Source organism: Macrotis lagotis, chromosome 1 (genome assembly GCF_037893015.1).
Source record: "Macrotis lagotis isolate mMagLag1 chromosome 1, bilby.v1.9.chrom.fasta, whole genome shotgun sequence".
Lineage (NCBI taxonomy): Eukaryota > Metazoa > Chordata > Mammalia > Peramelemorphia > Peramelidae > Macrotis > Macrotis lagotis.
The window spans coordinates 837,494,923-837,508,730 of NC_133658.1; the positions used below are offsets into that span (position 1 = coordinate 837,494,923).

The 13,808-nt window shown below is 34.9% G+C and overlaps 1 protein-coding gene and 1 long non-coding RNA gene across 2 annotated transcripts in view; one reads left to right on the plus strand and one right to left on the minus strand.

Moving 5' to 3' along the window:
- Positions 1–13,808, minus strand: part of LOC141508598 (uncharacterized) — a 92,130-nt gene that overhangs the window by 61,163 nt on the left and 17,159 nt on the right. The gene's annotated exons all lie outside the window — the stretch shown is intronic.
- The window catches only part of LOC141510241 (NACHT, LRR and PYD domains-containing protein 1a-like), a 66,926-nt gene that overhangs the window by 47,961 nt on the left and 5,157 nt on the right, over positions 1–13,808 (plus strand). The window contains 8 exon segments of the mRNA XM_074220238.1: positions 291–403; positions 1,370–1,478; positions 2,962–3,121; positions 3,569–3,741; positions 3,744–3,788; positions 11,173–11,435; positions 11,826–11,951; positions 12,450–12,588. Coding sequence (XP_074076339.1) covers positions 291–403; positions 1,370–1,478; positions 2,962–3,121; positions 3,569–3,741; positions 3,744–3,788; positions 11,173–11,435; positions 11,826–11,951; positions 12,450–12,588 — 1,128 coding nt within the window.

Below are 13,808 nucleotides of genomic sequence, written 5' to 3' on the forward strand. Positions count from 1 at the left end.
ATCATATTTCTTCATAAACCTACTTTTCCCTTTTGTCCTTTATCTGCCAATAGTAGCACTTTTCTCAATCACTCATGTTCATAAAAGCAGAACTATCTTCAATTCCTCCCTCTGCATGGCCCTACACAAGAAGCAGATTAAAAAGTTCTAACATCTTATTTATTTTTCCACAAAAACTCATATTTATTCCAGTTATCACTTTCTCACTCATCACTTTGGTTTGAGTTCTCATTATATAAAAATGTGAACTCCTACAATATGTTACTGATCTCCCCTCTTCCTCTTTTCAGTCTATTCAATATCCTGCTCCTTAATTTATCTTCCTCATATATGTAAGTATAGTCAAGTTGTTCCACTTTTCAAAATCTCTAATGGCTCCAAACTCTTCAATTTGGTATTCAAGGTGCGGACATTTGTTTCCATCTCACCTTTCTAGTCTTATCTCATTCAACTCTGTATAAGGTCTTCTCTACTTTAGAAAAACTGAACTGTTTGACATCCTCTTATAACAGTCTGTATTCTCCCAAGTCCACCCACCTATGCTTGAAAGGCCTTTGTCATTTCTCCTACTCTCCTACGCCCATCTTCCAAGGTATACTTCAAATGCCTCCTCCTACTTTATACTTCTCTTATGCACTCCCTGTATTTGAATATGTGTCGTATTTATCTTGATGTCTATAATGATTCCTACTAGTTAATAAATCCTCAAGAGCAGGGAATGTTTCTTATTTATATTTATTTCCTTTCTCATGCCTATGCCCAATACATATTGAAGTAGCTATGATAGGCAATTAGTAAAAGTTACTTGCATGAAAGAAGATGATAGACTGGGGAGAACCGAAAGACCCTCCAAAATTGGAAGTGAACTAAAGTCCTCAATTAAAAAGATTAGCAAAGTTCATTAAACAGTGGTAAAAATCTACGGGAATTTTGCATATGGAAGGAATTAGGAAGGGTATATACCAAAGATAAAAGATATAATTTTGATAAGAAAAACTAATCCATATCAGAATTATCATTTCTCTATAAGAGTGGGAAATTCATGAGAATATTAAGTAAAAAAACCTGTTCCATGATTTCTTTGGGGTGGCATAGTAGGGGGAGAAGATAGAGACTCTAATAAAACCTTATGTTGTGATTACAGGAGAATTTTGTACCTCCTGGTTTTTGCAAAAGAGCAACAGAGTATCCTTTGATCCTATGATTTCCCTTTTTTCCACCTACATATCTCATTGTTCCCTCTTTTTTCCTTCTCAATATAAAAACCTGTGGCCTAAGCAATAATAAGCAATGTTCCTAAGTAATCTTTCCCCATATCTCTGTTTCTCCACAGTCTCAACTCATCTGTTTAATTCTCCAGGATTTCTAGCGAATCTTCACAATTCTAATAACTATAGAAAAAGACAAATATTCCAGTCTTGGAAGCCATGGATCCCCGCCTCCCTCCCAAATAGACTACTGTTCTACTCTGTTTTATGGTAAGCAGGATTTAGATTAAACTACTTAGGACATGTGGTTTTTATTATATCCAATTTTGAATAATTCATATAAGCAAAGACCCTTTCTTTGTTTATGAATCACTATTTTCAAAAAGGAAATATTCACCAAAACCTGTTTAGGGCTAGCTAGGTAGCTGGAGTCAGTAAGTCAGGAAGATTCATCTTCCTGTTTGGCTGAGTGTCCTCATGTGTAAAATGTTCTAGAGAAGAAATTAGCAAAGCATTCCAGTATCTTTGCTAAAGAAACCTTTAATGGAATCACCAAGATTTTAATAGGATGGAAAAAAACAAGTTCTCTGTTTCTTCTTTTTCCATTGTTACTTTTTTTTTGTATTCATATCTTTTGAGGATTATAGGTTTTTATTTCTTTGTATTTGTGGGGCAGCGGGAGTGATTCGTCCAAGGTCTCATAGCTAGTAAGTATCTAGTATCCAAGGCTGTATTTGACCTGAGGCCCACCTGACTCCAGGGTCAGTGCTTTATCCACTATGCCACTTAGCTACCCCTTATTCATCTCTTTGAATAGATAGGGTGGTCCAAATGCATTCATCAGGATAATCTCCCTTGTCTCTTTATTTTCAGGGCTACTTGACAACTATTCCAATTACCAAAAACATTATAGATTTGGATGGAAAGATATGTCAGTCATTGTCTTAACTCAAAATAACCCAAATTCCTTAGGAATTTGTGGGTGATCTAAATGACTAGATGAAATACAATTAATGTGGTCAAAACATTTTTATCTTTCCATTTACATGTAATGGTAATTTTTCAGCATTCATTCATTTGCAAATTTAAAAATTCTACATTTTTCTACCACACTTCTTTCCCTCCCACCTCCCCATGGTGGCCAACATTCTGACAAAATTTCTATATGTACATTCTTGTTTAACATATTTACATATTCTCCAAATTATAAGGAAAGTTTAGAGGAAAGAATCTTCCAGATATTTAAGTTCATCTCTCTCTAGTAATTTTGCTATAAATAGAAGTGTTGCTGGTAGATGCTTTAAAGCCCAACTGGGGGACAATGTTATAAAAGAATGAGGGTGGTTAAACTTCTCTCCCAATAACTCTTCCCTTCCTTTCTCCTCTAATACATCTTTGTTTTTTTGCACTTTTTTCAAGTTCTTAGGAATAAGTTGTCATAAAGATTTCTTCCTATGATCATCAATGTCATGGAGATGATTCTAAGCCCTGATACAAAGCGAATGCATCAATTCAAGGCTTCTTCTTGATCCAGAATGTGGGTTCCCCAACTAGGATGAGGGCATAAAACTAATGTTGTCTGGATCACACCATTTGCTCACATTATCTAAGAGAACATTGAGCCTCTAATGAGTTTTACATGGTGATCAGAGATAGAAGCAATGTAGCAAACTAATATTCCTTGATGTGAATCTGAGAAAATCAGGAAATTTCTTTTTCTGAAATTTTTTACATATTCAACATTTATTTCTAGAAGATGTTCCACAAACAAATCCAGAAGTGACTTCCTCACTATCCTCTTTTGACTCTTTAAAAAATAAAGAGTTAGATCTGGAGAGATGCCACAATATCTTCCTGGGACCAAATGGCCCAGTGCAGCTTGAATCAACAGACAAGAACAGCAACAGCTATAGGTGAGTGTCAGTATCTCTTCATTTCCTTCTGTCCCTAGGAGAGTCAGGCATTAATGTATGTGACTCACAGAGTCTATCATAGCTTTCTCTCAATCTCAATGGAGCTCCTTTTTTTTCTTCCATCTGCTCCCCTCCATTTTCTTACACTCCTTTGTTGTTTCCTTTCTTTGTCCTTTCTTTCTTTTCCTAATTATTTGATGATTTTCATTTAATAATGTCCCTGTTTGGCATAAACATTTAGTAATGTTTCATTATCAGGTTTTTGTTCTAACTCACTGTTAATGCAAATATGAGAAAATCTCTCTCTCCAGTTGCACTGTCTGATGAGGAATAAAGGACATAATTAATGTGTATAGAAATTTTATAGCATATGACCTTGTTGTCAAATTGTGAATCCTTTGAAGTTTCTTCTCTTCTACCATGATAGTGTCTCTTTGTGCTTCCCAGAGTTCATTTTCCTATGGCTGGCTTCTACCAGTGGCCTGATACTGGGCTTGGTTTTTCGGTGAAAAGTGAAGTGATTCTTGACATTGAATTTAGCACCTGGAATCAGCACCTGGAGGGGAATCAGAAGCAAAGCTGGATGATTGCTGGCCCTCTATTTAATATCAGAGTTGACCCTGAATTGTGACTTCTTTGCATCTCCCTCATTTTATATATCTACAAGGTAAAAAGATAGGTGAAAAATCTTATTGTGATAGAAAGGCACAAGACCATGTGCAGTTAAAGTCTTAATGTGTTGGTAAATGAATATATTTAAGTGATTTAAAACTCTATGTAGTTGAGAATATGTCTGGATTTTAAGAGAAACAAAAAACTGAGATAAGAACCATTTAGATCACAAAATATAAAGCCTCACTATTTCACTCTACAGTTGTTCTAAATATTTGGTTCTAATTGTGATGGAGATGGCAGTGGTAAAAACAGAAATGATGGTGATGGTGATGGTGATGATAATGATGGTGATGTTGAAGACAATAATGGTGGAAGATGGGGTGGTAAAGATGATAATCATTTCATAGAAAATGTGTATATCCAAATGATTGATAATTGACACTAATTTCAGTGACCATCAAAAGACCCTTTTATGAGATTTTCTTAAACTGTTTAAATGAGTTATTGTCATCTACATCATCATCATCATCATTTTAACATCTTTACCTTGAATGAATACAATAAGATGATAATAAATAGTAATAAGTACAAAATCCTTTATTCAGGTTTAAAAAAAATTAACTGCTGACAGACAAGATGTAGAAAATATGAACCCATTGGATTTCCTATCAAAAAGATATCGGGGCGGCTAGGTGGCGCAGTGGATAAAGCACGGGCCCTGGAGTCAGGAGTACCTGGGTTCAAATCCAGTCTCAGCACTTAATAATTACTTAGCTGTGTGGCCTTGGGTAAGCCACTTAACCCCATTTGCCTTGCAAAAACCTAAAAAAAAAAGATATGGGGCCTTAGTAGAATGAAAGTTCAGTATTAGTAGAGTTCAAGGTCAATATCAGGTCTTTGCAGCATTTAACCCTTTGGATTATCCTATTTTTCCATGTAATTTTTCTTTGTTTTAAAAATATTTTATTTATTTTGAGTTTTACAATTTTTCCCCTCTTCTTGCTTCACCCCCCACCCCCCCCCCACCCCGACCCCAGGAGACAGACTGTTAGTCTTTACATTGTTTCCATGGTATAAATTAATATAAGTTCAGTGTGCTGAGAGAGAAATCATATCCTTAAGGAAGAAACATAAAGTTAAAGAGATAGAAAGATCAGACAATAAGATATCAGTTTGTTTATTTCTAAATTAAAGGTAATAGTCCTTGGTCTTTGTTCAAACTCCACAGTTCTTTCTCTGGATACAGATGGTATTCTCCATTGAAGATAGCCCCAAATTGTTCCTGACTGTTGCACTGATGGAATGAGCAAATCCATCAGGATTGATCATCACCCCCATGTTGCTGTTAGGGTGCACAGTGTTTTTCTGGTTCTGCTTATCTCACTCAGCATCACTTGATGCAAATCCTTCCAGGCTTCCCTGAATTCCCTTCCCTCCTGGGTTCTAATAGAACAATAGGGTTCCATGACATACATACACACACACACACACACACACACACACCACAGTTTGCTAAGCCATTCCCCAGTTGAAAGACATCTACTTAATTTCCAATTCTTTGCCACCACAAGCAGGGCTTCTATGAATACTTTTGTACAGCTGATGGTTTTACCCTTTTTTTCATAATCTCTTTAGGGTATAGACCCAGGAGTGGTATTGCTGGATCAAAGGGTATGCACATTTTTGTTGCTCCTTGGGCAAAATTCCAAACTGCTCTCTAGAAAGGGTGAAATGAGTTCACAGCTCTATCAACAATGTATTAGTGTCCCAGATTTCCCATATCCCTTCTAATTTGGTTCTTTCATTTTTTTAATTAAATTGAACAGAGGTTTATCAATTTTGTTAGTTCTTTCATAAAACCTATTTTTGGTTTTATTTGTTAGTTCAATAGTTTTCTTGCTTTTGATTTTATCAATTTCTTCTTTAATTTTTAGAATTTCTAATTTGATATTTAATTGGGGGTTTTTAATTTGTTCTTTCTCCAATTTTTTTAGTTGCATATTTAGTTCATTGATTTCCTCTTTCTGTAATTTATTTATATAACCATCTAAAGATATAATATAGCCCCCAATAGACTCCTTGAATGAATCCCATAGGTTTTGTATGTTGTTTCATTATTGTCATTATCTAAGATGAAATAATTAATTCTTTCTATAATTTGTTGTTTGATCCACTCATTTTTAAAAATGAGGTTATTTAATTTCCAATTGGTCTTGGGTTTCTATCTCCCTGGCCCAATATTGCATATGATTTTTATTGCATTATGATCTGAGATAGATGTATTTCTACCTTTCTACAATTATTAGATTTTTATGCTCTAGTACATGGTCAATTTTTGTGTAAGTGCCATGTACTACAGAAAAAAGTATATTCCTTTCTATCCCCATTCAATTTCCTCTATAAGTCTATCATATCTAGGTTTTCTAACAATCTGTTTAGCCCCTTAACTTCCTTCTTGTTTATTTTATGATTCAATTCATCTAAATCTGAGAGTGGGAGGTTGAGGTCACCCACTAGTAGAATTTGCTGTCTATGTCTTTCTGCAGCGCTTACAACTTCTCTAAGAATTTGCATGCTATACCATTGGGTGCCTGCATATTTAGTATTGAAATGACTTTATTGTCTATGGTACTTTTCAGAAGGATATATTTACCTTCCTTGTCTCTTAATGCTATCTATTTTTGCAGCTGCTTTGAGATAAAGATTGCTACCCCTGCTTTTTTCACTTCAGCTGAAGCAAAATATATTTTGCTCTATCCTTTTACTTTTACTCTATATGTATCTCTCTGCTTCAAATGAGATTCTTGTAAGCAGCATATTGTAGGATTCTGGTTTTTAATCCACTCTGCTATTCACTTAAAGGGAGAATTCATCCCATTCACATTCAAAGTTATAATTACTAACTCTCTATTGCCCTCCATGCTATCTTTCCTCTGTATTTTCCCTTTTTCACTTTATCCCTATTCCCTAGTATTTTGTTTCTGAATACCACCCCCTTCAGTGTGTTTGCCCTTCCTTATCAACCCTCCTCCCCTTTCCCTTTTTCTTTCTTTCTTCCTTTTCTACTGTTCCCCCTTTTCTCCCCTTCCCCCTCCCCTTTTAATATTTGAAAAGATAAGTTTCTTAACTTAACTGTGTGTGTGTGTGTGTGTGTGTGTGTGTGTGTGTGTGTAAGTTAACTTTTAAGCCAAGTCTGATGAGAGGAAGATTCAGGTGTTTCTCACCTCCTCCCTTCTTCCCCCTCTATTACAAAAGGTCTTTTGTCCTTCTTTAATGTAATGAGATTTATCCCCATTCAATCTCCTCCATCCTCCTGTCTCCTTACTGTCCCCCTTTTGAAGGAGGTATTGTTTTTAAATCTTTCTATTTGAGTCACAGCAAAGTCATAGATGATCTTCTCATAGCTTCTCTTTCTGGGTTTTGTCAATCGGATTCATGTTAAGTGGTTTGTCTCATATTATTTATGAGGGAAGATCAGAAGACTTTAACATAGTACCTGCCTTCTCTCCTCTATCTTGGCTGGAACCTCTATTTAATTTTTACATGTGTAACTTCTGTTACATAGTATCTCTAAAACCATTTTTCAGCAAATGACTAGAGATTATGGTGAAGCTAAAAATAGTTATAGTTAACTCAATACTTTGGCAGTGAATGGTACTGAGCTATCAGCATATGAGTAATATTTCATTACCAAACCATGAGGGGCTGAAGGGCTAATATACCAAGGCTTCCATTCTATCATGCAAAGGGCCAATTGTGAAAGGTCATATGTAAAAGTTTTATTATCAAAAGAGGGATACTGCCTCTTATTTCTCTGATCGGGGCAAGGCTCATCCTAGAAATCATTCCACAGACGTAGAGAGCAAGTTAAACAACTATAGTTATAGTTTTAGTCTATTAAATATCATAGTGGATATCCCTCTATTGTAGTAAATTATGAATATATTCTATGTTACTGCCACCCATTCTTTCAATATTCTGTATTACTGCAACCTATTCTTTTCTTTTTTTTTTAGGTTTTTTGCAAGGCAAACGGGGTTAAGTGGCTTGCCCAAGGCCACACAGCTAGGTAATTATTAAGTGTCTGAGACCAGATTTAAACCCAGGTACTCCTGACTCCAAGGCCAGTGCTTTATCCACTATGCCACCTAGCCACCCCTCAACCTATTCTTTTCAATTCAATTCACTAGCTCAAGAAAAGATCTTGAATACAGAAAGAATGAGTAAAATGACAGAGAAATCAAACTATTTTAGGGGCAGCTAGGTAGTGCAGTGGATAGAGCACTCGCCATAGAGTCAGGAGGACCTGAGTTCAAATGTGACATCAGACAATAATTGCCCAGTTGTGTGACTTTGGGCAAGTCACTTAACCCCACTGCCTTAAATTAAAAAAAAATTAAGAAATCAAACTATTTTAAGAAGTATAGAATATAAAGGAAGATGAGACAGTACTGCCTTATGAAAAATAAAATGATGAAAGCTCTTTGAGGATCAATACTAAATTTAAAAGCTACTAGAAAAAAAGGAAAAACTGAACACATGATGAGAAATCTGTCTAAAGAAATAGAAGCTATGAGAAAGAATAAAAGATCTATAATGTAAAAATATAGGAGTAAAGGAAAACAGTAGAGGAAGAGAAAAAAGCAATAATGTTAAGGAAACACATGAGTTTTCTCTATAGCCAAAGCAACTGGTTTTCTACAAATTCAAATTGTCACTATGATCAGAAGTAACTTAAATATGATAGGCTTCCCCAAAGAGCATAAGAAGCCAAAAAAAAAATCTGAATGTTACTTATAGGAAATAACTCAAACTGTCAATGTTTTTGAATACCAACAAAAAAACAATGATAAAGTTATTTTATTAGATTATTTTAGGGGACACACATTGAGAAATGGGTAGAGATGGAACTTGCATGCACTTCAAACTCCAAAACATTTCGTGGTCAAATTTAATGATTTTAAGGACAAACAAAATGACCTTCAAATATGCATGAAATGTGCATGAAAATCAATTTGAATAAGACATTATTATTCCATAGTTCTGAGATCTGGAGAAGAGCTTGGAACAGAATATCCCTAAAGACAAAAGAACAAAGTAGCATGTGTTCCAAATAGGAGACAAACTATTTCAATCTGTTGATGACATGATGATTTAGCAAATTCCAAAAGAATCAAAGGAATAGCTATTTGAGATGATAGTTTTCATAAAGTAACATGACATAAAATAAACCTCCAAAATCAATAGCATTTGTTGATAGTAACAACATCTGGAGAGATGAGAATGCTCATGACTGGCATTTATTTATTTGTTTGTTTGTTTATTTGTTTTAACAATAAAAATCATGGTTATCTAAGTTCATTTACAGATTAGTTTTATGCCAATAAAAGCACCAAGTTGATTTGTTAGAGTTAGGAAAAAATTTTACTTGGAAGAACATAATATTAAAGGCAACACTAATTTTCAAGAAGTAGGAATGACTAGGGGAAACAGCAATTTCAAGGGTCAAATTATAATTATTGTACTCCTTTGTAAGGAATAATCATCTAATCTATTTTGTGCTATTTTAAAACAAAAAGAGCATATTGGGAAGAAGATATAGAAGAAAAAATAAATATTTAACTCATTCCATAAACACAATTGTTCAGTAATTCTAAGAACATAAATTATTTGGGTTATAAATCCTATTTGATAAGAAATATTGGGAAAACTGAAATTACATTTGGTAGAAAAGGGATTTAAACAACTCTTATCCCATATATTATAGAAAATTAAGAATGGATATGCCAGTTGAATAGAAAAGGTCACACTATAGAAAAATTAGATGAGAATAAGATCAGGCATTTTTCACAAAACATAACTGAGAAGTGAATTCATTTTTTAAACTTTATTTTTATCCTTCAAGTAATAATTCTTAAACTTTTAAGCACTCATGGATTTTATTTAGGAGTTGGCATTGCTGAAATCAAACAGTATCATTTGCCAAGAGAAATATCTGGACAATCTAATAATATTTAGGAAATTCTTATTTGGCAAAGATTCTTATTCTGGATTGCCTCTGAGAGTAGAACATGCTCCTTCCTGTTTATGCCTCACTCAATAATGTTAGTCAGCACAATGGTATACCATTGTTATATCTTTCAAGAATCATACATTTGTTGGCTTATTGTTTTGTTTTTGAGAATGGATCTCTCTATCTTATCCAAATAAGAAGTATAACAGTCACTCATAGTTTCCCTCACTGGCACAAAACTCATCCTTCTGGGCTTTTCCAATCTGGGCCAGTTTTTCTCTCTTTAGGTAGCCTCTTTGCCTTCTATTGGGGCTCACATATTGGATCCACTAAACTCAATCTCTCCTCATAGCACTATAATTCTTAAAACCACCTGCTTTTTCACTAATCTACCACAAATATTGAAGACAAAAAGGAAACTGCATAGAAATGAAAGGGCATTTTATGATTTTATTTAATAAGTTACTATGACCAAAGCATTCATTGCTAATTGGCCAGCTAACTGATGATTACTCTCCTTTTTCAACTATGCTAATTGTCAGAAAGTAGATAGTCTATTGCTGAGATCACACTTTATTGTTCTGATGGAAACGGACAGAGCTTGTCATAATCGTTAATTCCACGGAAAAATAATCGAATCTAAGGAAACATTAAATTCAAGCATTTTAACTTAGGAGTAATTTTATAAAATATGTAGGGTTCTTAGTAATGTTATGGTTAATCATTAGTCAAGTATTAATATACACACTGATGAAATAGAATGGTTTTACTCATCTTAGTAGTATTATAATCAGTGATATCAGAGGACCTGTGATGGAAAATACCATCTACATCCAGTTATGTAGTCTGAATACAGACCAAAGCTTACTATTTTCAATTTTTAAAATTTATATTGTTTCATGTTTTTTTCCACTCTCATGGATTTTCCCATTTTCTTTAGGTTCTTCTTTTATAACATGATTAATGTGGAAAAATATTTAACACAGTTATATTTGTAGAATGTAGATTAAATTGCTCTCTGTCAGGGGAGAGGGAAGGGGAGGGAAGGGAGGCAGGGAGGGAGAAAAACATGAAACTCAAAACCTTACCAAAATTATATTTGTAAACCATCTTTGCATGTAGTTAGAAAAACAAATGAACTTAATAAAAAGTTAATACATACTTTTCTTTCTTAGTCATGATTTTCTATCTTAATTTTTTCTACTCATTTTCCTTAATTTGATTTTAAAAATTGTCCAAAGAATTTCTTTTTAACTTAAAGCTTTAGTTAAATTCCTCTTTTTTAAATGAGAGACTGACTCTGTAACTATATAGTACAGACTCTCCATTCCATTAAGGTCACACAAAAAAAGTTCCCTTGACTACTAGAAGAAATCAAAAAAGGAAAGAATAGGAAGAAATTTTTATTGAAATTCTCTTACAGGAGGAAAAGTTGATATCTCTTTGTTCAAAATTGCCCATTTTAAAGAGGAGGGTATGGTTCTGGAGAACCCAATAAGAGTGGAGCCATCCCATGTGATCCTGGAAAACCCAAGCTTCTCTCCCATGGGAGTTCTGCTGAGAATTCTACATTCTACCATTAAATTCCTTCCCATTTATGCCACAACTCTGATATACCACCGTCTCAGGGATAAGGATATCACACTCCACTTATATCTGATCCCCAGTGACTGTACAATAAAGAAGGTAAGCTAAAATTGTCCTAAGTATCAATCAACAAAAAGTACTTAGGGGTTGTCTAAAGATGCAGACAACTAATTTATAGTCCCCAGTTTGATATCGGTTCTATAGTGAAGGCTGTTGACATATATAGCAAGTAACTGTTGTGGGGCGGCTAGGTGGCGCAGTGAATAGAGCACTGGCCTTGGAGTCAGGAGTACCTGGGTTCAAATGCAACCTCAGACACTTAATAATTACATAGCCACGTGGCCTTGGGCAAGCCACTTAACCCCATTGCCTTGAAAAGTCTTTAAAAAAAAGAAAGAAAAAAAAGAAAGTAACTGTTGCTTTCCTGTATGCTCTCCTGGGACAAATAGAGATTTCTCATGTTGAAAATTTTTCTTTCTCTTTCTTCAGGCTATAGATGAAGAAGAAGAAAAGTTCCACTTTTTACGCTTGCATAAACCACCTCCAGTAACTCCACTCTATATCGGCTCTCTTTTCTTAGTATCTGGATCAAAACACTTGAAAATAATGCCTACAGTAAGTGATACTGGTGGATCACCTCCTGTGGTAAAAGCATCTCTTTTTTTCATTCAAAGCATCTCAGTAAATTCAGCAAATCTCAGCAAAATCCTCTGATTCAGTATGTGTCCCTGTCATAATTCTTAAGCTTTTTAGTCATATGTATCTTAGTTTTTTGAAATACCATCAGATAAAGATCTGGATTACATTAAACTAACAATGAAGTAAATTTCAAATTTGAATTAGTTTAATACACTACTTTTTTTTTTTGAGGTTTTTTGGCTAGGCAATGGGGTTAAGTGGCTTGCCCAAGGCCACCCAGCTAGGCAATTATTAAGCTTCTGAGGCCGGATTTGAACTCAGGTATTCCTGACTCCAGGGCTGGTGTTCTATCCACTGTACCACCTAACTGCCCCCAATACACTACTTTTTTAAGGGCATGGCCATACTTGGTTTGATTTGGTTCTGTTCTGAGAACCTGTAATCTATACATACTATTCGTATTTCTCTCTCCAGGAACTAAAACTCTGTTATCAGAGTGCTGAAGAGTGTCAGAGATTCTCTGAGATTCACTCTAGAAATGTGAAGAAGGAAATCAGCTTGAATTTGAATGATCAAAATGGAAAACTGATCTGGGAAACACTTGTAAGATCAGGTAAGACACTCAGCAAGGAATGGGAAGCTTTCTGTGTGTGTGTGTGTGTGTGTATGTGTGTGTGTGTGTGTGTGTGTGTGTGTGTGTGTGTGTGTAGATGTCTGCAAAGCATAGATATATTTGCATTATTACTTTATTTGGGAATCTCATCAGCTCCCTCTGACTTATTCTATGTCAATGATTTTAGAACTCACTTTTCTATCTTAACTCCTCTGTTGACCTTCAATCACATATGTCCAAATGTCTTTTAGAAATCTCAAACTTTATGTCTGATAAACATTTTAAACTTAAACATGCCTTAAATTGAAATGATTACCTTTCCTCTAAACATTCCCTACTAGGAAACTTTCCTATTACTAAAGGAAAACACCATCTTCCCAGTCCCTCAGGCTCAACATCCAGAGGTCCTCTTTATTTCTTCATTATCTTTCACTCCTCCCCATCTGATATGTTGTCAAGGCCTGTTGATTTTATCTCTTTAATTTCTCCCAAATAAATCCTCTTCTCTCCTCTGATACTTCCCCCTCTCTAGTGCAGGTCCACCTCACACTTGGACAATTGCTAAAGTCTGCTAGTGGGTCAATCCTTGCTGATCAGTAACTTGGGAATGGATTTTACTATCTCAAGAATGGTTCTGTGTTTTTATTCAGCCCATTCTAATGTTTTTAAGGCAGCTAGGTGACACAGTGGATAGAGCTCTAGACTTGAAATCAGGAGGATACAAGTTCGAATCCAGCCTCTGACACTTATAAATTACCTAGCTATGTGACCTTGGGCAAGTCACTTAACCCTGCTGCCTTGCAAAAAAAATAAAAACAAAGAATCAAAGTTGCAAAAAAGTGAAAAAGTAAATAAATTAATTTTAATATGACTAATATATATGCAACTTGGTTCTTCCCTAAGTATTAATTAAAGCACCAACCAAGAGGAAAAGAAATGTTTTCCTGTTGTATGAGGTCCATGACAAAAAGCACATTTCATGGAAATTGGGATCCGAATAAGTCTTTTCTTATTATTTAGTCTTCAGTGTATTATTCACTGTAAGGTAAGAATGACAGAATGTTTCATTCCCACCCTATAGGAATCTCTGACTACTTTAATTTGGGCCTTTTCTTCTTTCCCCACACCTTCTAGACCCATTGCAGAATCAGACATCACCTCACCACGCCAAGGACCCAAGGAGTCCTGGGAGCATCAGACATGAGTCAACAGTTTGATTA